A 25,806-nucleotide genomic window follows, 5' to 3' on the forward strand; every position below is an offset into this window, starting at 1 on the left:
CGGTAGTGACACCATTGTGTCACTACCGAAACGAAGTTAAATCCGAAAAAATCACTAAGTGTGGAGGCCAAAAAAAAAATGTTCCCCCAAAAACCTGTTAGGAGTACGTTTCAGGCAATTTAAAGTTGATTGGTAGTGACTTTTTTTTTGGTCCCTAACATTCATCAAGCTCTGGACTTAGTCATTTTTTTTCCGTTTCGGTAGTGACACCATTGTGTCACTACCGAAACGAAGTTAAATCCGAAAAAATCACTAAGTGTGGAGGCCAAAAAAAAATGTGTTCTCCCAAAAACCTGTTAGGAGTACGTTTCAGGCAATTTAAAGTTGATTGGTAGTGACTTTTTTTTTGGTCCCTAACATTCATCGAGCTCTGGACTTAGTAATTTTTTTTCCGTTTCGGTATTGACACCATTGACACCATTGTGTCACTACCCCAATAACGTAATAACGTTGTCGCTACGCCCAATAAAGGAAGTGTGGTGAATATCATGTAAAAAATAATGTAATGCTTCTTATTGAGAATGAAGAGAAAGCAGGTAACAGATATAACTAGAAAAAGTGCTCCTCGGAGCACAGGTCTCCGCCAGGTCAGGTAGGTTATTGTGGGCCAGCAATGTTCGGAATTCGCCAATCATGATGGAATATGAAAAATCGGACGGAACCATCTTGATCACTTGACTATAGAGATAATGTGTACCGATTTGCATGATGTTTGGACAAAATTTGTAGGAGTAATATAAAAAAAGAAGTTTTACAAAAATCAGCCTCCTGGTGGTGCTATAATAGGGCAGTGTTAAAAAGGTGGCATTTGTTCCTCAAGGAATGTGCGTGCAAAGTTTCACCGCAAAACTGGCCACTCCTGCAAACTTTAGATGTCAATCTTAGCCAACCATGAAAAATCTAACAGATCCGTCTTGATCACATGACTATAGAGATCATGTGTACCAATTTGCGTGAAATTTGGATCAAATCTGAAGGCTTAATATAAAAAAAAAAGTTTTACATAAGTCGGCCACCTGGTGGCGCTATAAAAGGCAGATTTGAAAAATGCAGGGCAACGGTTTTTCCTTGGCTTCTAGAGAGTGTGCATACAAACTTAAGTGGCATTTCTTCCTCGGCTTAGTGGGAATGTGTACATGATTTGAGGTATTTTGTTCAAAACGGAGTACTCCTGCAAACTTTGGAAGCCAATTTTAGCCAATCAGGATGGACTATGAAAAATCTAAAAGACCCGTTTCATTTAGAGATACTGTGTACCGATTTGCGGGATTTTTAGACAAAATCTGTAGGAATACTGTCAAAAAAATTGTTTTGCACAAATCGGCCTCCTGGTGGCGCTATAAAAGACCAATGTGAAAAATTTGGGGCAGAGGTTCTGCTCTGGCATCCAAGGAGTGTGTGTGCACAGTTTCGCTGTGACCAAGCAAACGTTGCCGGAGATTAGCTATACACTGACAGAATGACACACACACAGACACACGTCGGACAGGGGGCAAAACATACTCTCGCCATGCCTTTCGGCCTGGCGGAGACAAAAATAGAAGTGTACAGCTTTTGTAAAAGTAAGCTAATTGTCTAACCCTAACACGTTGTCGACATTCTCAAACTAAGTTCATAAATCCATGTCTGATATAAATACACCCATGAATGAATACATTTGTTTTTTCTACACACTGAACAATATATCTATAAATGCGAGCTGGCGTGTGACTGTCCCCACATATCTCGAGTACTGTCAGATCCATCGACTTGAAACTTGCTGTGTGTATCCCAGAGAACCCGAGTGGGAAGGTGGTCGGATTAGCGGTTGTCTATGTATCTGTATATCTGTCTGTGTCCCTTTATGCCCATATGATGTCATAGTACTGACATCATAGACTGGCCTCCAAGTACTATGATAATGAATACTGCGTTAAGCACTGAGTACAATGGGTATTTCATAACAAAGGGGCGTGCGTTTCGTCTCCAACGGGCATCGGCCTAGTATCATTAATTGTTAATAGGGTTTCCAGCCAAATGACGGGTATTTTTATCGCTATAATTCAATTCACTTATTAATCTATTACAACATCTAAAAAAAATACTATTTTTATAGTGTTTAACTATCACCACTATGAGTCTATTTCTCTTGTACAATTATGACATTAGGCAATTTAGTTTAACCCAAAACATCTTTTCATTTCGGTGTCCCTAGGAAACAATCATTTGCTATGGGGGTCTGTATTGGCCAAGTTTTAAACTAGACAAATAAAATATCAAAATTGGAGTACAGGCAATAAATTAATTAATTAATTAACTGTTTTATAGATGGCTTTTTTTCCTTGCCTCTCTAGTGTAATCATCTATTCATCATGTTGCCTCTTTCAACAGTTGGACTGAAGGTTACATGCTCTCTGTGTGGTGCATTCACAATCACATCAACCGCTATCAATTAAAAGGGCAGATAAAGATTTACACTGATCAAACATGACCTATCAAGGCACTTCAATTAACAGTCACCCTCAGAATGATGAGTTGTTTATGTTGTATTTCAACCAGAATACTTACAGTAGCCACATGCAGCAGCCACATGAACCCATTTCATTTTCTGAAAAACTTGACAGAATTGTCTCTGTAGCAAATAGAAACATGAAATAAAAACCTAGAACTTACACCATTGGAAAATTACGTCCATAGAACATTTATAAAAATGATGTAAGACGGACATATGATTTGTGGAATTTATATCAATTTGTTTTTATTTTCCTTGGTTATTGATTTTTATTGTTTTCTTTTAATAAACATTAGGGCAAATGAAAGTCATTTTCAGTAATAGCCAAAGGTTTAAGCTCTCAAATGTTTATCATCTTTTTATTTCACGTGCCTATGTGCAACAGAGGCTGAAGAAACACGTGCATAGGTTTAAGCCCAGACACCAGTTTGAATAATGTCAAGTTTTTGCTCACATTGATTCACTATAAAATGGATGTCCATAGTGATTTGGAACCAAGATTATCAACAAACTGTGTTTTTGCAACTGTAAAGAAAATTAGTAGTCAGACCGTAAAACAAAATGTCTCTTTAATTTGTAAGTGTCAACAGCAGTACAAAAGATGGAGTGATGGTGAGACGCTTTTTTGTCACACAATTTCTTACTTTTACAGAAAAGGAGGAAATTCTTGAGGTAAATGAGCTTAAACAGGCAGTTCTACAGCCCACCACTGCCTTGTTACATCAATGGACTGAGTACATACAGAAAATGGTGTTACAATATGCCTGAATGCATCCTGTGGGGAGAAAACCCTAAACGTGTATACACATTTCTACACTGTAAAATCCTGCGTTGATTTAACTCCAAGTGTACAAAATGTACACTCCATACATTTTGTACTCTCAGAGTTAGACATTGATAAATGAACACTGAGGCTTTTACTGTGTAAGGTGCCTAGGTACACCAAGCAGCAGGAAAGTCCTGAGGGTTAATTAAAATTAATACTCAGGACTTTTCTGTCCAAATGTGTCACTCATCTGGTGTATTTCATTTGATATAGTGTATTATATTAATACTACCAAAACAGAGGAGATACCTCTCCATACACACCACTGAAGAATTATTTCACCTTAAGTTTACCTCACGTCAATACTGCACATGGAAACAAAAAAAGACTTGCTGGTTTACACTTTGAAGCGAAGCAAAACAAAACAAAAAAAATATTTTAGTACCTTTTTCTTTTTTTTTTCCTTTTAACAATAATATCCTTAGCAAATAATTGATCTTTTGTACTGTATAAAGAAGAATGTGAACACAAATGTGATGGCAACCTTTTTTTTTTACGTTGAATTAAAAACTTTACACTGGACTGTACAAGATATTATGATAAACTATTTACATATTCAGACATAAAACTTTTTCAAAGCAGCAACAGACACTATGTATTTCATTTTCTCTAGTAACACCCGAACAATACTTGCCATGGGCCTAGGTACCTGCCAAGAAAAGTATTTCTACGCAGAAAACTGTATCAGGCTGCCAGCAATTTCAAAACAGCGGCCCCTAGTGATAGAAGGGCCACACAGTGTTGCTTGAGAGACAAACAAATCTAAAAAGCAAAGTACCATTGACAACTATAAATGTTGCCCTGAACAGCAAATCTTTACACTTCTGAACAGCAGCTAGCATGTCAGTCCAGCATGTCAGTGAATTGTGCTGATTAAATTAATACAGAGAACATTCCCACCATATACATCACAAAGTCCAGACAGAAAGAAAAAAAAATACAGTAAGTAATGTTGAAACAGCATACAAGCTTTTGTCTTCAGTTCAATCAAATGCATTTGCATGTCTGATACGTGGATTTATAGAAAAGGTTGTGAGGGCTATGTATGCTGATGGCTGAATAATCTACGAACATGTTCATTAAAATTCAGCAACACAGAAAAATGGCAAAATGAGTATAGACTAAAGAATGCACCCAAGTAGCTGTGCATTCTGCTGCGTTAAAACTAATAAATATTTGCACGCTCCCACCTTTCTAAAAACTCCAAGAACCTCACTTGTGTTTTTAACCAAATATTAATTCATAAAACCCCTCCCTTCCTATAATGTAAATGCAAGCCAAATACATGCAGATTTATATTTGCTTTATCCTAATATCAGCTCCTCAGAAGGAGTTTGACACATATGAGTGCTGTAAGAAACACAAAACACAAGTGAGGATAACGTTTTACCAATAAGATTGTATCATGATTGGAAACACAAATTCTAATACAGCTAAACATTTTTTGTACAGCAAGTGCTTGTTGATAAAAATCTGCACGTTATTTGTAAGGACTCTTCTTTTATAAGTCGAATCTGTCCAGCTATAATTTTGAATTGTCCAGGGGAAGATTATCCAAACAAGCAAGTGAGGTGCTTTGTTTTCTTTCTCGAGTTCTGTACTGTTCTCTATCAACAGGCAGAACATTCAGCAGTGGTGGACAGTAACAAAGTACATTTACTTGAGTACTGTACTTAAGTACATTGGTTTTGAGTATTTATACTTTAGTGTAGTGTGACTCGTTGAGAGCTTGTAGATAAGCTATTTTCACTATTATTGATATATGTTTTAACATTTCTTTGAATTTCTTTCAAAAATGTCAACAGCAATGCATTGGTATTAAAAATAAAATGTACTTTGTAATTTGTACTTTTGAATACTTAAGTACTTTTAAAAGCAAGTACTCCACTCAAGTAGAAATTTGACTGAGCAACTTTCACTTTGTAATTGAGTAATATTTGACCAGGAGTACCTATACTTTGACTCAAGTACTGTGGTTGAGTACTTTGTCCACCACTGCAACAGGCAGAATATTCAGCATCTACATGAGGTACAGTGACTTGTCAGGTTTCAAAAACATGAATCCACATACACCAATGTAAAAACAAAAATAATGTAACAGCCAAATACATAACTTATACTTCACTAAGTACTCATGAACAAAAATATAAATCTATTTCCTATGTTATATTTACAATAAAATCTAAATGAGATGGTGAATTTGTTGAAAAAAAGAAATACTTTTTGAACTCCAATTCCTAATAAATCTTAATTATTAATATTTTTTCTGATTGTCCTTTTGTTATATTTTGCTGACAATTTTAGAGCCAACACTGGCTAATAAATACAATAAAATGTTGAAACACACTCTACATCTTCAAATACAAGATACAATGTACGTCTGAAGTCCAATGTTTCTCAGCTAACCAGTTACTATGCAGGCCTGCAGTTGAATGTTCTGCTCACTTGTGCCGAGTCTCTTCCCCTAGGCAGCCCTGAAGCTTAAACAAAGTGTTCATTCATCACATGTGTCTTTGCATAAATAAACAAAATAAGTAGACAGAAAAATGACTCAAATCTCATAACTGTGAGAGCGAGCCCACGAGTCCAACTGGGGAAATTTGCTCATCCAGGGATTCTTTTCTTATCATACAACAGCTTCACATTAGTCAGAATTGATAAAAAATACAATTTATATCCAGTGCTTATAACACTTATGAAACATTGTCTCCTTGTGAGATATAAGTCATTTTTTTCTTTTTCTTTTTCATTCTTTTTTTTTTTTCCTTTCTTTTTTGTGTGGCTATATAAGCACAGTCAAGTTTCAGTTCCATCAAGAGTCCTTTTAACTACCAGCCCGTTGAATTGGTTTGGCATGGTCATGAAAATATTTACAATCACATACAAATCAATCTATCCACCAGCAAACAGGAGTAACAGCTTAAAAATACCAGATAGGTTGACCTGGAGGGAAATCCATTAAGTTTGTTTGTGGGGAGAAAATCCTAAAAACAAGCATTGTACCTCAAAACAGGAACAATACATAAATAAACAAAAGAACAAACCAAAAAAAAGAAAGAAAACAAAACAAAAGAAAAGAGAAGAAAAGAAAAGAAAAGAAAAGAAAAGAAAAGAAAAGAAAAGAAAAAGAAAGTGATGAAAATATAATAGGAGTTGATGAGGTGCTTCAAAATTGGCAAGACTCAAAAATAAATGCTTGAATAATGTAGAAACTATTCGATAACAGCCAGCTCTGAATGGGTAGAGAAGATAGGAGTATTAAAGAGATAAAGAGACCATCTGTACCAATTAGGGATGAGAGAGAAATGCAGTGACCAGCAGTAGGACTCCTGGGCAAAACCTGATTTAAAAACGAGCCCATGTACAAGCCATTAATATCCAACTTGTAGATCTGCTATTTTCAACAGTATAAATTTGAGAGTATAAATTACGCATAAGATTTAGCGATCAGCCATTTAGAGACTTAAACCACTTTAACCCTGGCATCCCTATTTTGGGCATATCATTATATATTTTATTTTATTTAAAAAAAATGTTGTAATGACATTAATGTCATTATAATGTCAAAGGATTTCAAATCTTTTTGAAAATAGCAAGAGAAAATAGCAGACCTACAAGCACAAGCTTGTGACGCATTTTGAGCTTGTAGATCGGCTATTTTTGCTAATCGTCGTACGACAAAGTGCTTAAGTGGTAAAAAAAAAATGGGGGAAAAAAACCTCTGCCCTCTTTGTGAAACGGACAGGTTCAAGGGCAAGGCAGGAGAATAGCTGGACTCATGCATTAATAATTGTGCGTTTGAGATGATACCCACCCATTTTAATAATCCCCCACAGCTTGATGTACGTGTTCCATCTGCTCGCCAGTGCCTAGCGATTGGGCCGGGGTGGGGGTCCTGTCGGGGCCTTATCACTAACACTTTGATGGAAAGCACAATGAGGGGGGCGCACACACACGCAAACGCACACGCACACACACACACACACACACACACACACACACACACACACACACACACACACACACACACACACACACACACACACACATACACATACACATACACATACACACACACACACACACACACACACACCAACATTATTGTTTCCCATTCCTCCTTAGTGCACCCCGCCTCTCCGAGCCAGATGGTGCCCCCTGAGTGTTAGTGCTGCCATGGGCAGAGGGGTCAGAGCACTGGGCTGGGCATCACAGGGAGGGAGATACAGTCACTTGGACCTTCTGCCCTGTAAAGAGGATCAGAGTCTTGACCACAAGGCCTTGACTGCCACACTTGCTTTTAGTGCCTTTATTATGGATCATTTTCTTTAGATTAATCAAATAATCGAGAAGCGCAGTTTTTCTATATTTATTAATTACTTATAGATGACAATGAATCAATTAAGTGTTATTTTATACTTCGTCACAATAGTGTCGTGCAGAAATAGTGAAAATAGCCGACACACAACATGTTGCATCGTGATACGTTGTGGGCTTGTATATCTGGTATTTTCACTATTTTGTCTAACTTTTTTTTTTACTCTCCGCCTATAATGACACGCCCAAAATAAGATTAGATTATTAATTGATTGTTTTATTAAATTGTCGATTATGTTTTACTACATTTTGACTGTATTTTGTCTATTTAGCTGTGTATCCAGAAGGTCATCACATGTTATATTTTTCAGTTGATGTAAGGTTTGAAGAATTGTATGCCCCTTGTTTGTGAGGAATATAATTAAATGTCCTCTTTGAAACGTGAGAGATAAGTGCATTCTAAAATAAAATAAAATTAAATCATCACACCATTGAAATAAGACAAACAAAAAAGGCTTAAATATAAGGGTGAAGACAATGAATAATGTGTTTGCATAAGTGCACTAATGCAGAGATTGATGTTTTGGACTTGGTCTCATGAACTATTTTATGTTATGATTATAGCCTTTTGTTATGTTCTTACAAACATTGTTGCCTCATCATCTTAAGACTACTGCAGTAATCAACACATTGCATTGCATTAAGTTGATGGCCATGTTGTGCTTTAAGACTTTGTAGTGTCAGTGTAATATTTTCAATTTCTAAAAAAGTTTGGAGAAAAAAAAAAGTTAAGACCAAGGACTTTACATTTTCCATCCAATGGGAGTTAAGAGAACACAATTGTAGCACATTGTAAAACATGAATTTGAGATTGTAATGCCCCCAAAGCTGCCATTCCAATGTCACAGATTGAATACCTTTGGCCCTTTAGAATTAAGGCTTGATTATAATTTCTCTGATTAAGAACTTGATTAGTAAGACTAGGTTGGAGGGCTGATAATATGTGGGGAACAATCCAGTGCCGCTCTATGGCCTGATTTATGTTTGGTTTAAACCGGCACGCAACTAAGTACAAATCATCCTTATGTGGACTGGGCTGCTGCAGAGGAGAGCAAAGGGCCTGGTTGAAATCACTGATGATCACTGCATTGGGCTCCCTGGAGGACAGCAAGCATGACAAGCTACCACCCAAAGACACTGCATCGCTTCCTACAGAGCATGCTGTCTCCCAAATTCCTGAGGTTTGTTTGTTTGTTTATTCTGTTAGGGTAAATTAAAAGAAAGAAAGACTGGATAATGAAGCTGCAATAAGAGATCAAGAGATTGTCTAAGACTCGTGCAGCCTCTCTCAGAAGACTTTAAAGTGTAAGATTTTTAGAGGAAACTTGAAATGTTTGGCACTTCTGCACAAAATTGTGCAGTTTGTATGATAATAATAATAATAATAATAATAAGAGTGTGTAATTTTCCATCTCTAAAACGATGGAATCACACCACTTTATTTTTTTAATATTTTTTTAATATTTTGTTCTGTTAATATTCTGATTAAAAACATTCACAAGCTGTTGGCTGGCACAGCATACCTGAGTGAGAATATAATTCCCATCATGAACAGTAATGTAACATATCAAAAGCATCTAACTGAAGAGAAAAAAAGTAAATGACTGTAAAAATTATAGATTCATATCAAATATTCAATTTCAAGTTCTGTCTTTTGTTATAGGCGAAAACCTAATAGCGTAAATGTCCATGATCACAACACAAAAACAAACAATGAGATAAAAAAAAAGAAAAAGAAAAAAACAACTAAAATTACCACAACCCAAACTGCTTCACACACTAAGAAACACTTAAGACCAAATAGCTGTTGATTCCGATGGAGCCCCAATATGCATGCTGGCTCTTAAATGATATATCATCAGTAAGATTAATTCTTTCACTTTTGTGGTGTACGTTTTTTTTTTTTTTCTCCTTCTCTTGTTGTTGTTTTCTTTCCCTCCATTCAGATCCGACCAGCCCTCTGGCCTTCCTCCTGGATGTTGTGATGATCTGCACATGCCTCCTGGTTGATCACAGAGGCATCAGTTGGCACTCACTGGCTCCTGTGTGTCATTCTCACTGCTATAGTCTGATTTGGGCTCGTCTTCAAAGTCCTCGTACATGTCCATCTCGTCCTCGCCGTTCACCACCGGCTCACTGTTGCTGACTATGGGGCTGGGCTCTAGCTTCATGTTGTAGGTGCTGTGGATGACAGGAATGGTAGGCTCGGGGCTGGCAGAAGCACTCGAGCACTCTGACGTCATCTGAGGGGACGGTGTGGTGGTCGCCATGGTTATGGCCCCGGGGTAGACCACGCCAGCGCTGGTGCTGATGGGGAGCTGTGGCTGCTGCCTTGATGTAGTAAAGAAACAAACGGAGCGAGAGAAAGAATGGGAGAGAGAGATGAGAGAGAGAAGGGGGAGGGAGAGAGATGAAGAGAGAGAGATTTTCATCAGGTTAGTCTCAACTTTTCCTGATGTGAAATGTGAAATAAGCCACTATAATCACGTGTTACGAACAAATAGAAAGAATGCTGAGGGAGTGCATTCTACTGGGGGGAACCCAAGAGACGATTTCTTTTCAAGTACTTAAACTGGGAATGTTGGATTAAGTGTTCCCCACAGCAATGTGCTCTGAGCTAGCGGTTCTGTGGAAATGATTTGGGAAAAGAGAGGTCCTCCTGACAGCTCCCGTTTGGAGTTTTTCAGATATGGTACACGGTTTATTAGCGACATAAAGCCAATATGTGGTTAGTGCCGCTCCTTTCTAGAGTTGCACTGGATGATTGATACTCCAGCAATGCATACTGTATAGCTTACGACAGACGTGGCAACACCTGGAAAAAAGTTTCCCCTCGCTGACCACACACAGTAAATTATGGAGTTAAGGTCCAGACAGCCACCCTCCCGCCTTCTGTAAATCTATACTTATGGTTTATATCCTCTAATAATGTCTGCATCTCATGCTCCACTTGTAGGCTACCATTGTCTTAAATGTAGGCACAGCTATTAAAATACAACTGGTTTAAAAGGGGATGTGGAAATACAATATGTGCTCTTTCCTGGCATTGCATAACCATAAACCAATGCATACCGTATATAAGCTCTCAACTACAGTATATGTTTGGTGAAAATTATTCATTACAATGACTAAAGTTGTGTGTGCATCTACCCCACAGTGAAGAACTGCCTCATCTCTTGCCGTCGTGAGCGCATCATCTGTTTGTACTCGCCGATACGAAGTTTCTTCCCGTCAATGATGCAGGTCCGCTTGGGCCGTGGCTTGTACTTGTAGTTGGGGTACTTCTCTAGATGGATCTTACTGAGACGGGCCTGCTCCTCATAGAAAGGCTGCTTCTCCTGGTTAGACATGGACTTCCAGCGAGACCCTATACATGACACAGTTAACAATACATGCAGTTGAGCAATTTTAACACGCAGACATTGAAGCACATCTTTCAGAAATAACGCTGAGAGAAGGAATGAAGTTTATTCCTTATTCCAAAATGCATACATTATAATTCATGTCAAAGTCCCTGGTAGCTGCTTGTATTGTATTCACATTACCTAAGGGGGTCCAGCACGTGCTGATTCGAATACTAGCACAAACAACAACAGGCTGTAATAAATACAGCGAGCTCCCTGGTGTTTCCTACTGCGTGGGTGACGCCACTTTTAATAGTGGTGATCTATGGACTCTCAATGCTGAGGGGACAAGACCCATTTACCCGCTGTCATTTTTCATGACAAACACTTACACCAGTGACGTGCTGTAAATCCATCTGATGTGGATTGATCCACAGTGGCCAATCAGATAACACGCCGATGGTCTCACCCTGCTAACCCCATACTCCCCCACCCACAGTCGTGCACATTTTTTCGCATATGCACAGGTACTAAAAAGGCTACCACTAACAGAGAGGCAGTAAAAAAAAACACACACATCTAAACAGGCAACATTAAACTTAGTAAGGATCCAGTGAAAGCTATCAGCCATTAGCGGACATTTTGGGGTCTTAAGGGAATCAGTCAGAGGAAGATCTCTGGTACTGTTCCCACGGGTTCTCTAGTTGTGAACAGAGGAGTGTTCACAACCAGGGCAGACGATTCCTTCTCCACAGTTCACCGTGAATGTAGTTCTGTTTCGTCTTGCTTTTAGAACAGAGTTTTAAAAACGGTGCATTTATTACTATTGTCAGCAGCCAAACAGTTCAGCTCCTGTGTCCAGCAGAGAAGAAATTGGCAGCAGAGATGGAATATGTTGGATATCCAAATGATACAGTTATGGGGCTCTTGGGAAACTATGCTGTAGGTACAGAGCACGTAATTTCCTTTACTGGTACAACAAAGACTCTGACATCTGAGCAGCAAGACTGACATCTAAAAGAAGCTTTGTCTTTATGTAACATATTTCTGGTCATTTTGGAGCTTTTGTTGGCTGCTGTTTATTATAGGGTATTTATATAGTATGTATAGGGCTGTCTCCCTGCACGATCCTGTAATAAAAATATAAAATAATGTTTGGCATTTTTGCTCATATTTTTTCCTTTTCTCTTTATCTCCCATTTACAGTAGTCATTATGCCAATTCCCAGTTCCCCCTTTTTCTGAAGTCCCTTATCACAGCTGACCCCTACTGGTTAGTTATGGAGGGTGTAGACAAGCTTGTGTCTCTGATACACGTGACGTTGCAAGGCGCTTCTTTTTCCCTCACAGAGAGAAGTTTCACAGAAAGGACCTAACGCGTGTGGAAGAACACGCTATTCCTCTCGGTTCCGTACCCCGCTGAACAGGCACCCCAACCAACCTGTAGGAGTCGCTGAAGCAGTGACACCCTACCTGCCCAACTTCCCACCTTCAAACACAACTCTTTGCATAACTGTAATCCCAGTTTTCAGAAGGTGGCATACCTTTCCTATTCCAGTTCATTTTTCCATAATTTAGGCTCAACAGCAGGTTTGAACCGGAAACACACATAACATTTTCACGTATGTTTCCAGTTCAAAACTGCTGCTAAGCTAATCAAACAAAGCAAAGGGGAAATTAACTGGAACAGGAAACAGGTGTGCCAACTTCTGAAAATTGGGACTACGGTTATGCACAGAGCCTATTGGGTTTATTGGAGCACCCGGATGCACCGCGAAGGATTTAAACCCCTCTGGATAATGTTACAAAATAAATACTGCTATTACTATACTATTTAAAACTCGGGATAACTCGTTTTTGGCACTCAGAGAGTTAACACATTAGACAAGGTGGACATACTGTACAATATGTTTGAATGAAGAGCACAAAAGACTTACCCAAGATTTTGCTGATGTTGGAGTTGTGCATGTCAGGGAAGGCCTGAAGTATCTTGCGCCTCTCATCTTTGGCCCACACCATGAACGCGTTCATGGGCCTTTTGATGTGAGGCTCATTGTTGTTCCTTCCTCGGGCTTCTCTGTAGACCCGCGCCTCAGTAGTGCTGGCGCCTCCTGTTGGACAACAATAATATGGTTGTGGTTTATCTGCAGAGCCATTGACTTCTTTGCTCCCTGGAAATACCAGCGCAGGAACAAGCAATAGAACCAGCAAAGAAAGCCATTAATCAAAAGTCACGCGTCTCAGTAAGTTCTCTATCCTGTCTACTGTCATCACTGCTATCACCTGACTGGGCCTAGCCGGAGTTCAGTGATGGACCATAGACCCTGCTAGGGTCCACATTTTCCCTTTACTGGAACAAAGGCCACGTTTTACCTGCACGAAAAGTGCAAGGTAGAGCCAACCTCTCAAAAAACATTTAAGGGGAAAGAGAACCTTGAACTTAAACTCCGGTCAAATATTTTTCTCTGTCTCTGCAAGTGTTCACACCTCTATACTCATGCCTCATGCATTTCAAGCTTACATTTATAAAGTTTCTATAAAACATGCAAAAGCGCCAACATAAATAAAAAACATAGGACTCTTTAAAAGAAACAGAAAATTACGGAAGGGAGAGCGATCTCTGCCAAAATCCTGCAGTATTAAAACATTCAACCACAGAACATTTGAACACACTGTATGCACAAATCAGTTCAGGCACACACGCCATGTCCTTACACACACACACACACACACACACACACACACACACACACACACACACACACACACACACACACACACACACACACACACACACACACACACACACACACACACACACACACACACACACACACACACACACACACACACACACACACACTAGGCAAATAGTTGAGATGAGAGTGTGCCGACTGTGCAAAGTGCTGTTTCTCAATCAGGCCATTCACAATCAGCATAAGAGAGCTTCTCTCTGTATTAAACTGTACATCAGGCTGATAATGATTTCTGTTTGCATGCATATTTGCTCCCTTTTATATGTAAGATGTGAAAGAATTAAATAAAAGCAATATGAATATTTAAACAAACAAAAACATGTTGATAAACAAGGCTTGAAAAATAGAAGGAGAAAAAAAGCTTTCCATATGCTACGATACATCTTTAATGATCTCAAATCTGGAAAAGAAAGCTTGGGATGACTCATGCATATTTCATCATCCACATGTGAAGCCTTCTCATTAGGCCTTTCCACAAGCAGTCTTGGCACACGTTACCTGGGGTTTGATTTCTATTATCATTTCAGCTGATAAACAGAATCACACTCTTAATGAGTAATGGAGAACTGTGATGCAGTGAGAATAATTCACTAATCACATAAAACACTCACTCTACCCTATGCAGCGAATAGGCCACTACACAAATGACAACTCTAAGAATAAGATTGTCTTCTTGACTTGAAAAGTACGTTACAGTAATAGCACCCATGGTGGCACACACACGTGCATCTAAACACACAATTTAATATGCATGTACTCTGTACTGTACAGTAGGCCTGTAACTATTTTCTGAGCAATTATTCCATCGATCATTTTTTGATTAATCAAATAATAGAAAAGTATGTTTTTCGAATTCGAATTAATCACTTAAGCCCTGTTTTACACTTAGTCAGTGGTGTCGCACAAAAATTGCAAAGATAGCGATGTACAAGGTGCAACGTGCTGCATGCGTTGTCAGCTTTTAGATCTGATATTTTCGCTATTCATGAAAAAGTTTGTCAGGAAAAACATTGTTGCACCCTTACAGGACAGCCATGTCCAGATTAACAAACAAGGCAGAGGTCTGGTGGATGTTGCTCTGATCAGACCTAATGCCTGGGATTTGTCTAGGGTTTGGCTGGAGCTCAGACAGAATCTGGCTGGTGTCCAGTTGTCCATAAGAAAAACCCCTTCCGACCAGTATAGGGCCCTCCAAATCCATTTGCACCAGCTCGTGTTCAACAGTTATAGCGACACATTTATGATCCAGAAAGTCAAGCCTTTATCAGAAAGGCCAGTGCAATTTGCCTCTTCACATGGTCACGCTACATCAGGCAGGGACCGGGGGCTTCAGATCTTGTCATTTAGCTCAATGGAGGTTTAGACAGTGTCATGCCAGGCATCTGATGCTCAGCCTGCACTCATTTCCAGCCCCCCCACCCCCCTTTTGGTCTTCCTACAACATCATCGTCATCATCATCATATGATCATCCTCCTTCAGATACCTGGGGAGAGAGCCTAATCTACAAACCCCTATGCCCTGGGAAGCTGACATTATGCAGTATGCAAACACATGCATGCATACACGCAGAGAGGCAAACACACACACAAAATAACAAACACACACAGTACACAGATTACAAACATTAACATTTTCAGATGTCTTCCTTTCATGAATGCGTTCTAAAAGTCAAAATGTTGTCTGTGAGAGGCAAAGCAAGGCCACTGGCTCCCCGGCCTTACAGTAACCTACCGCGAATTCAAAAATAATACACTGCCTTCGCGCCGCCGATCCCTACAGTACGTTAATTTCATTTAGCATGCACTCACTGTACAGGATAAATTGATTTCACTTTGTTTGGTTTTGACAACCATGTTTATTGTGCAATGAAATGTGGTGTGGCAGAGGGCTGACAATATCCATCAACGCGGGGCAATCTGCTGACTGCCGGGGCCAGATGAAGGTATTCATTAGCCCAGGAGCGCAGCGCTCACTCAGACACGACAGCCAGTGTCTGCACCCCGGGATCGCTCGCTCTAATTTACGATGCCTCCCGTGCCATTACTCTATCACTGACACTGATTCAGCAATTTATATACTGGCATGCATGCATACAGGCAGAGGTGAGCTTCTTATGATGGAGCGGGGAGGGAGGGGGGGACACAAAACAACTGGCTGCTATCAGCTACTGCTACAGTCACAGTTAGCCAGGAAACCACCCACTTGACTTAGTTCATTAGAGAGGAAGCCAAGAGAGACATGGATCTTGCTTTACATGATGGCAGGTGGAGAAGTATCTTCTCCTTGTTGTTATATGCTCCAGCAGGCCAGCGGAAAAGCAACGGCGGCGGTATTACATCAACTCTGCCTGTCACGGCAGCCAAGCCCACGTCATCCGTTAAATGCCTATCTAACACACTTGCATAGGAAGGCTGTTTAATCAATGCTCATTTTATCCATCTTGAATCCTCTTTCTTATTAAACATGTACTGTATACTTATAGATTTTTGTATTTTAGTTTTATTTTAAAGTCCTTTGTGATGGTTGTCATTTTAATTATAGTTTATCATTCTCAAGTATTATTATCAAGATTATTAACAGTAGATGTACAGTATGTGTCGTTGTATTGATTGCACAGGGCTGCTACTCAAGAAGGAAACCTCAGATGAGAGTCTGATTTGGGCCTTTGTAATCTCTAGTGACGGCGGCTCCTAGGGAGTGAGCTGTCTTGAAGAAAATGGTCTGTGTGTGGGTGCGTGTGCCTGTGTCTGTGTTGTCTGCGTACGTGCGTGTGCGTGTGTGTGTGTGTGTGTGTGTGTGTGTGTGTGTGTGTGTGTGTGTGCGTGTGTGTGTGTCTGTCTCTCTGTTTGTCTGTCTTTCCACAGTTAATCTAGCAAACCACTGACTGATCAGCGTACACTTTCTTACACGTCACCAGTGGGCCAAAATCCATGGATATTTTTCACATATTGTGAATATTTATTTTACTAGAGCTACGCGGCCTTCACACCTACGTTGCACCACCGATCCGACCGATATGCCCATATATGGAGATCTCTGTATATGTCTGTCCTTATCCCATGCCCATATATTGGCATGCCCCCTTTTGTGCCCATATCGAGCTGACTGATAATGAGTCACTGATTTGTTTGCGCCTGACGACACATTGAGGTAGACAACACACTCCATATTTGGGAGTAGCTGCATTGGGAAGTCCTTATATGGTTATAGCTGAGTCATAGTTACATGAGCGTGATGTTGTGGTCCGCGGTTCTCCTATTAGCCAATTTTAATATAGGATGTGAATATTTTCCTTTCATATTTGGGCAAGACTAACGTCATCAATATGATGTCAGAGATCCACAGGGAAGCCACACTTTTAGTAGACCCTGTATTGTTATAATCAGAGGTAGACATACTAGCTAACAATATCCTGTACATTCTATTTGCTGTGATATTGTTTTTTGACTTCTTGTCTTTTCATAAAAACCATGACACCACTCTGACATTTTACAAATGAAAATTAGCTATTGTGCTAGTGTGTGTGTGTGTGTGTGTGTGTGTGTGTGTGTGTGTGTGTGTGTGTGTGTGTGTGTCTGTGCGTGTGTGCGTGCGTGCGTGTGTGCGTGCGTGCGTGCGTGCTTGCGTGCGTGTGTGTGTCTGTGCGTGCGTGCGTGCGTGCGTGCGTGCGTGCGTGCGTGCGTGCGTGCGTGCGTGTCGGGGGAGCAGGCCATTTAGGAATCAGTTAGTTAGGTGTGTGATTGTGTAAATAAATACAGATGTTTAGCAGTGACAGGAGCAGGCCCCCTGGGTTGTTGAGGAGGAGGGCGGTGGGGTGGAGGGGTGGCTGAGGGAACACTGCTTAATAGAATTTATTGTGATTCATGAGGCCTGCAGCTCAGTGTGACAGAGCGATATGAGAATCCCCTTTTAATTTGTCTCTCCTGAAACCACCGCAGATGAGCGGCGTGAATTACAGTGAGAGAGACAGAGAGAGAGAGAGAGAGAGAGAGAGAGGGTAGACAATTGTAAAGGGAAAAAAGACAGTGAATGCACAGTAAGAATCCAGTCTTCCTTTGAAAGTGTAAAAATGGACCTATAAGATTATTAAGTGAACAATGGATTGTATTAAGTATACCCTTATGGGTTCATTTGTACACTCTCAGTGTTAATGAACACTGAGGATTTTACTTTGTAAAAGGAGAGTGCAGTGAGGCCCGGCAGCCTATCTATCGCACCTGTGTGCTGCAGGCTCAGACTCGATCGTGTACCGGGTGGAGCCAGAAGATACGTTATATATATATATCTCCGGCCCCCCCATCCCCCCAGCCCACCTCTGCCCTCTCCCTTCTCTCCCGCTTACCGGTCTTTGTTCTGCGGGCAGACACATACTGTCACCCAGGAATCCGCTCTGGAGGACGAGCCTCTGGGAGCAGGCAACAATCACGCAAACCTGCCAAGCCTTCCCCGTTGGGATCAGATCTAACACCTCTGACTGAAGGTATTTAGTGCTGACAATAGGGCCTCTCCCTCAGAGCGGGATCAGCCCCGATTAATGTGTATGGACAGAAACAACGCAGCGGTGCTCACAAACACCATTCCTCAAGCCCTGGCTCACTGTCTGCTAATTAAACCATTACAAATTACAAGTGATTTAAGCCCTACTTTAACATGTCAATCCCTTTTTTTCTCCCCCTTTCACACACGCATTGGATTCTGTGTGTGTGTGTGTGTGTGTGTGTGTGTGTGTGTGTGTGTGTGTGTGTGTGTGTGTGTGTGTGTGTGTGTGTGTGTGTGTGTGTGTGTGTGTGTGTGTGTATGCGTGCGTGCGTGCGTGTGTGGAAGCATGGGAACGAACGACTGACATGTTTCAACATGCTAGCTGCTTTCTAACTTTTGTCTGTACCATCCCCTCTCGCATGCCATGAGCCTTAAAGGGGGCATGATACATTCCACTTCACGCCATAGCATTACACACAAGAGAGGTACACACACACACACACACACACACACACACACACACACACACACACACACACACACACACACACACACACACACACATACATGCACACACACAGAAACACATGCATGCACGCACACACAGCATGTACACAGTCGGGACAAAATGAGATGTAATTTGGAAACTTCAAAGCGGAAATATGCGTATTATTGATCATGTTGATCTACTCGGCTATTGTTTTTACGAGTTGATATTCATCATGCCTCAAAGCACGTAATCTCTGCCTCACACACAGGGAGACTCTCTTCTTCTGGGAAAAAATAAAAATAAAATCCCAGGCAATAAAAGCCAGGCCTTAATTCCCAGGGCCTGAGCAAGGAAGAAAAACAACAACACAAACCTCCTCCAAACAATCAACTCATAATCAACTCCATAACAGCTCTGAGCTACCCTTGTAAATAAGCACAACATCATCGCTCCGCACGACGACAATACACGACTACTGTTCTTTTCCACTCCATTCCATGCGGATTTTATTAGAGCGACTTCTGGCCAAAACTGCTTGCTTTCTCGCTGTTTGGTTCATAGTGTTACAGTGTGCGTTTAGGCTTTAACTCCTGCCTCTATGCATCTCTCTCAACGCCCCCTTTGTTCTCCCAAGACCCTCCATGATGGGGGCGGTTTAGACAAACATACGACCCCAGCACCAGACCCGCTCCACACTGCCATATGTGAATGAACAAAGGGGCTGAGGGGCTGAGGCCTTTGTGGTATTTGTTAATGTTTTTCATCTGCGCTTAAAAAGACCTAATGAATTTGTGGTGGGCTCGTGTGTGTGGCTCGTGGCTTCGCAAAATGAAGGAAGGAAACTCTATCTAATTTCCATTCCTCCGCCGCTATTTTCCAATAGCCCTCGTTAGTACTTTGGCAGCTGTTAATTTGGTTGCTGCATGCTTTGCAAATATTAGTTTAAGCAACCTAAAGCTTTCTGCGAAACGGCAGTGATGACAGAGGTCTGCTGTACACTGGGGCCTGCTCAATGCTACTGCTCTGTTCTGTAGAGAGGCTGCTAAACACCAAGGGGCTTTCACACCCCATCTAGGGGTTTGGGAGGTACACCCAGTAATTTTCCTCTTCAGGAAGCACCAAGGGATTTCATCCAAATGTTGCTGTAGGACAGTGGATCTCAAACTTTTTCATGAGGACCCCCAAATTAATATTGTATTTAGCCCATCTGAAAACTATTTCGTGCCAGCTAGGGAGACCCATACAAGATTTGTTTTGTTAGATATTTATGTTTAAACATTTTATTTTTTCAAAAATATTCACATTTTTTATTTTATTTCAAGAGTATTTGAAAATAGAAGATCTAGAAGCTCACAACGCTATTTTCAAATAGCTGATGTATATAGGGTTAAAGTGGTTAAACTGATTTTGATGCTATATCAACTAATTTAGCTGGGGACCCCCTGGAACCCCATCAAGGACCCCTGGTGGTCCCTAGACCCCACTTTGAGAACAACTGTGGTAGGAAACAAGCCCAAACCCTTCCGTACGTCCGGTCTGCTGTTGGTTGGTTATGTTATATTCATCATCAACCAGTTTAATTTAACATTAGCTAACAATGGGCAGAGAGAAGCCCACGCAATATTTTCTCCCACCAGTCAGTAATTATTTTTTAACACCATATTAACTACTGGAGGTTATATGTAGCTAGCAAAGCTAACAGCTGACCACCATGTCATTTTATCTGATGTCCAGAAAACATAAGTTAATATTGGTTACAGCGCAGCTACAGATGCAAGACAATAGTACCGTAATGTCTATGAGGGACTTTCTACATAATGAAGGTATTGCAAGCCTGCCTACTGTTGTTTAGTCAACAATCACCAATTGGTTCAAGGATGAGAACGGCCTCAAAACAAGGATCTCAAAAGTCAACATGTCCTCAGACATGTAAACACACTCAGTCTATAAAAACAGACTTCTTTATGTGGGCACATCATCATAAAACTCTGTCTCACATCTTTCACCCAACCGTGTTTTCCTGTTGGTGAAGTTGAAACAGACAGATATATTTGTGGCGCAGGAGATGAAATGGAGACTGTGCTTTTGAGTTATGTGCAGCGCCCTGGCTCCCAGCCATGTCCACCCCCACCCACCCCTGGGAAGAGGACCTCGGTGGCCCATGCCTCTCCTCTCAGCTAACCTCTGCCTGCTCCTAATCCATAGCCTACTGGGAACACTGACATGAGGCGTCTGGCGCTAGCCTTTCCCTCGGCCCGCGTGGGACATAAAAAGAAACAACTGAGATGGTGTGCGCCTTGCTTCTGTCCTGACTCCACAGTAGCCACAGAAGGAAGGTTCCCACTGGGGAGGCTGGGGAACCGGCATTTCTGCCCTGGGGGGGCTCAGAGGGCTGGGACAGGCTTCGCCGCTGTGGATCACATGGGAACCATCTCTTTGCAACCACTAAGTGCACCTCTAATTCTCATCCTCCAGTTTGGGTGTGATGTGAAAGCAGACATGATAAATAATTTAAGCATCTGCTTTGGAGTTAGTAAACAAACAGTCTTTTTTTTATGGGAGGTGAACCAATTTTTTCTATAAAATCTGTGTGATCTATTTATGCAGAAATATTTCAGGCTTAAAAGAAATGGTGGGAAATGGTTCTAATGCGTTGCAATCTCAAAGCGAGTGAAGGCTTGCATTGTCCTGAGAAATATCTATCCGTGTGCTTTCAGAGACTTTCACCCATCAAAAGGTGAGTCGGGTCCATTCTCCCCTTTGCTCCAGCTCTGAAGTACCATGGAAACTGCCACAAATATTTATGTCAGACAAACATTGGTGGACCAAGGTACTTCTTGCTGGAGTGCAGGAGCCAAGGCCACAAAGGGAGATGACGCTTTGTCACACGGGTGCTACCTGAATTTGCACCCCTGTGCCCAGGACCTCAAACAAGCTCGGCGGCAACAGCAGCCAAGCTTGGAGAAAAGCCAGCTTTGTCCTCAGGCAGCCTTGTCCTCCCCTCACCTACCTGTGAAAACCTGGGAGCCAACAGCTTTCAGCCACCCTTTAACACTCACACGCATGCAAGCGTGCACGCACATGCGCGCTCACACACACACACACACACACACACACACACACACACACACACACACACACACACACACACACACACACACACACACACACACACACACACACACACACACACACACACACACACACACACACACACACACCTCCCGACCATATGCAGCTGAGCCATGCAGGGCAGCAGGCTCTGCTAGCCCTCACATCCCTCTCACTCCATTGTGCTAAAATGTACAGAAATAGCAAAGCGCTGAGGATCCAGCATGGGTTTTCTTTTTTGCTTTAGTTTTATAAATTAACATGCAGTGTAACATACCGAGTAAAATCCTGAGTGTTAACTTAGCTCTGAGAATGTACAAAATGTAACCAAATGGACCCTTATCGGGACCATTTGGGTACATACTGGATGAATTAACACTGGGGATTTAACTGTGTACTGTACACTGTAGCACTGAATCAATAGACCTTTGTGAAAAATAGGCTATATTAATTAAGAAGGAGGACATTGTAAAAAGAAAGAAGGAAAAAAAGGGTGAAATGTACAGAGAGAGAGGTAGCTATTTTCATACCGTCGAGATCTTCTGGCCTGGTAAGGTCGATAACTCTGTGACCAATCTTTCCATCTTCGCCTAGCTTGCTGAGGTGATGAAGGCTCTCGAAATGTGCCCTCTCCTGTGGAGGAACAGAAGCATTTAAATACATGAACGAACAAAGCAATGAAGTGCTGTACATTACCTCTTCCACTGTAACGAAGTGGTAAAATATGACCCCATTAGGACACATTTTTCATTTTTTATTTTCAAGAAAACGTGTCTTTGGTGAATGGAGGTTCTTTTGAAGAGCTGCTCCTTTGAATCGAGCTAGATGTAGCTTTTTCCTTTTCTCATCTCTCTATTCAAGGAGCCGCTATAATGGATGACAGAAGGTGGAGAGACACGGTGCGGACCTTGGGGTTCTGTAAATAGATTTACAGAGGGAATACTTTTGTGATCCCGAGCACACAATGGGGCCACGGCCCTCTCTTTGCAGCGCTCAGATTTTTCCCTCTGTAATCTTCTCCCTGCATCCTCCCTGCGCGTCCGCGGCGCCCAGAGCTCAGCACCCATCATTTATTCAGAGTTCATGCTTTGCAGAACACACCGTGTTGTCCCTTTTGTCACATCACTTTATGCTCAGATTAAACTTGGCATCATGTTGTACTCGACACACAATGGAGCCCTGTCATCCGCCGCTCGGTGACAATATTAAATGTCATGTCCATGTGCATTTACAGAATAAAATAACAGCTTTCGGGGGGTCTTTGAATAGTTGTTGCACATTACACTTAATGTATTATGCAGGCGGAGAGTGCCGAGTGCCACTGGCTCCATTGTTGAGTGACCTAGTTCCTCAGTGAATACACAGGGCATTAGCACAGGACTGTCTTCCTCTCTAAAGACTCAAGAAAGGGATGGACACTTTGACTCTGCATGATACAAATAATCCCCACTCCAGGTTTTGCCTGGATGACACTAAAAGCAAAGCAGGCGTGTTTGCTGCCATTCAGGAGAGGGCGTTTGTTTCACTCCCAGGGTGAGCGAGCGTGCACTGTCTGCCCCCCAGCCCTACAACTCTTCATCACACACAGTCTGAGCAGCAGAGACTCAGGTGGGGTCCCAACACAATGCTAACAGCTCCCCTGCCACACACACAGACACTGACACCGACAAACACATTAATCTTTCAGCGCCTCTGTTTTGTTTTTGGATTTTTTGTGTGTGTGTGGTGCTTTCAATGTTTTGTTTTCCGTTTCCCCCCCACATGGGAGTTCATGTATGTTTATCTTTCCTTTTCTTCCTCCTAATAGAGGAAGGTACATTAAGTAAACCAACCTAAAAGGTAAGGGCCTACAGCTTAGGTTGTATTTGAATTCATGCACTTGGTTGCAGGGTTAGGTTTTTCTTTCTTTTCTTTGGTGCATGTTTTGCAAAATATAAATATAAAGTAAATATATAAACACATCTGTCTCAAATATTCTTCATTCTTACAATTCTTTCTCAAAGGGATGACAAGATGAAGGATTAAGACAGCCCGAGTCCATTTGAGGCCTTCCACAGTATTTAAATTTTTCCTACATGCTTTTATTTATTCAAGAACTATTTCTCAAAAGAGGAGACGGTCTGCGTGAGAGACAGAGAGAGTGCTGTAATTTAACATCACACTTGAAGGGGCAGTCATTATTTATGGCCAGCTGAGTGATTCTGATATACAATTAACCACTACCTGCTTATGGCCTGTGATTAGAGGCTGTCTATCTGACGGCCCTTTGCTTACTTAAGTGTTTTCTAATTATGACATATGTGGTGGTCCCCGCTGAGCCAGAGGATGCTTTGTAAAGAGAAGATGAAGTGCCGTGCCTTACTCTGTGCCACGCTCTATGTGAAGCAATATGCAGGCATACACACACGCACGCACGCAAACATGCACACGCGCACACACCCACACCCACACACACACGCACACACTCGCGCGCACACACACACACACACACACACACACACACACACACACACACACACACACACACACACACACACACACACACAGGGCTGTATTCATCACCAAGCCACATTATTGCACTTAATGAAAGAAGCTAGCAGCCCGATGACAACGTGACTGATGTGCGATTAGCCAGACGGGCGATGGTGGTGCTTGGGATGCAACTTGGACAGTCCACCAGGAAGACACAGCATTCGGGGGGGAAGTCTAATAAATTAGCCATCTCTTCCCTCCCCTGTGCTCTGCTGGTCCCTCCTGATCAATCAAGTCCTTTTATAAACTCATGATCATTAAGAATCATGTTGGGCTGAGAGGAGGGAGAACAGGGGCCATCCATCAATGCATTTCATTAATACCAAGCTCAGCGCTTGAACTTCTTTCTCCACCGCACAAAGTCATCTGATTAGATCACATCAACACCCTGGCTAGTTGGAAGCCTGAATTAGGCCCTTGTTAGAGCTTTCTATTAAGTACCTCCACGCCATTAGACATAAGGATATGAATGATTTGAAAGGTTTACAATGCTACACATTTGCTTACAAGGGTGATTTACAAATGGTTATCATAAACATAAACTAGCATTTTACATAATTGGGTATCATGGAGGGTTGTGTTACCTACAGTATGCTAATGAACACTGAGCTGTCCATGCAATATGCTGGCACACATTTTCATTACATTTTATATACTGTGTTTAATATACTTATTGGTTATAAGTTTGGTAATTTATACCTGGAAATTAGCATTACAGTTAAAATTATGGCCATAAATTATGTGCACAACATCAGGCTTTTTTGTTTAAAGCCACAAAAATATTCAGTGAACTAATGCTTCTTTACTGCCCACGCATCAAGTGCTGTGATAAATTAATGGCACTTTTATTATTTTATAGTGTCATTAAATTTTTACTGATCACTCTGACACAGAAGAGCAGCAAAGGACATGAAGTAGTATCTAGGGATGCTGGCCATCCTTCCAGATGAGAGAGAGAGAGAGAGAGAGAGAGAGAGAGAGAGAGAGAGAGAGAGAGAGAGAGAGAGAGAGAGAGAGAGAGAGAGAGAGAGAGAGAGAGAGAGATTGGGGGAGATCACTTATGTACAGTATAGTTGCTATGAAGGGTATTCATTATTCATAATTGATAGTACAGCACGGTAGCATGAGGCTTTCAACACACAAGACTGAGAAAAAGCAGAGATTGAGAATGGTGAAGGCAAGGTGTAAGAATAATTAAATCCAAAAACAAGCAAGGGCTACAAAAGAATAAAGCAAAGGCGAGAGAGAGAGAGAGAGAGAGAGAGAGAGAGAGAGAGAGAGAGAGAGAGAGAGAGAGAGAGAGAGAATACAAAAGATGTAATGGTACACGTCGTTTCCCTCCCATTCTGACCACGACCGCTGGCAAGCGAGCGGTTCCTCCCTCAAATGACTTCAGCATG

The 25,806-nt window shown here is 41.5% G+C and overlaps 1 protein-coding gene across 11 annotated transcripts in view; it reads right to left on the reverse strand.

Annotated features, from left to right (window-relative positions):
* Positions 1-3,066: 3,066 nt before the first annotated feature.
* The window catches only part of sox6 (SRY-box transcription factor 6), a 175,420-nt gene continuing 152,680 nt past the window's right edge, over positions 3,067-25,806 (reverse strand). For 10 of the 11 annotated variants that reach the window (XM_084063620.1, XM_084063621.1, XM_084063624.1 and 7 more), the window contains 4 exons: positions 22,405-22,507; positions 12,975-13,148; positions 10,845-11,061; positions 3,067-10,025 (listed from right to left, as the gene is read on the reverse strand). In XM_084063620.1, the coding sequence (XP_083919746.1) occupies positions 9,716-10,025; positions 10,845-11,061; positions 12,975-13,148; positions 22,405-22,507 (804 nt within the window). In that variant the 3' untranslated portion in view covers positions 3,067-9,715. The remainder of the gene's footprint in view (positions 10,026-10,844; positions 11,062-12,974; positions 13,149-22,404; positions 22,508-25,806) is intronic. The other variant, XM_084063617.1, reaches the window with a different exon arrangement.

This window comes from Gymnoscopelus microlampas, assembly GCF_963454915.1.
Source record: "Gymnoscopelus microlampas genome assembly, chromosome: 1".
NCBI lineage: Eukaryota > Metazoa > Chordata > Actinopteri > Myctophiformes > Myctophidae > Gymnoscopelus > Gymnoscopelus microlampas.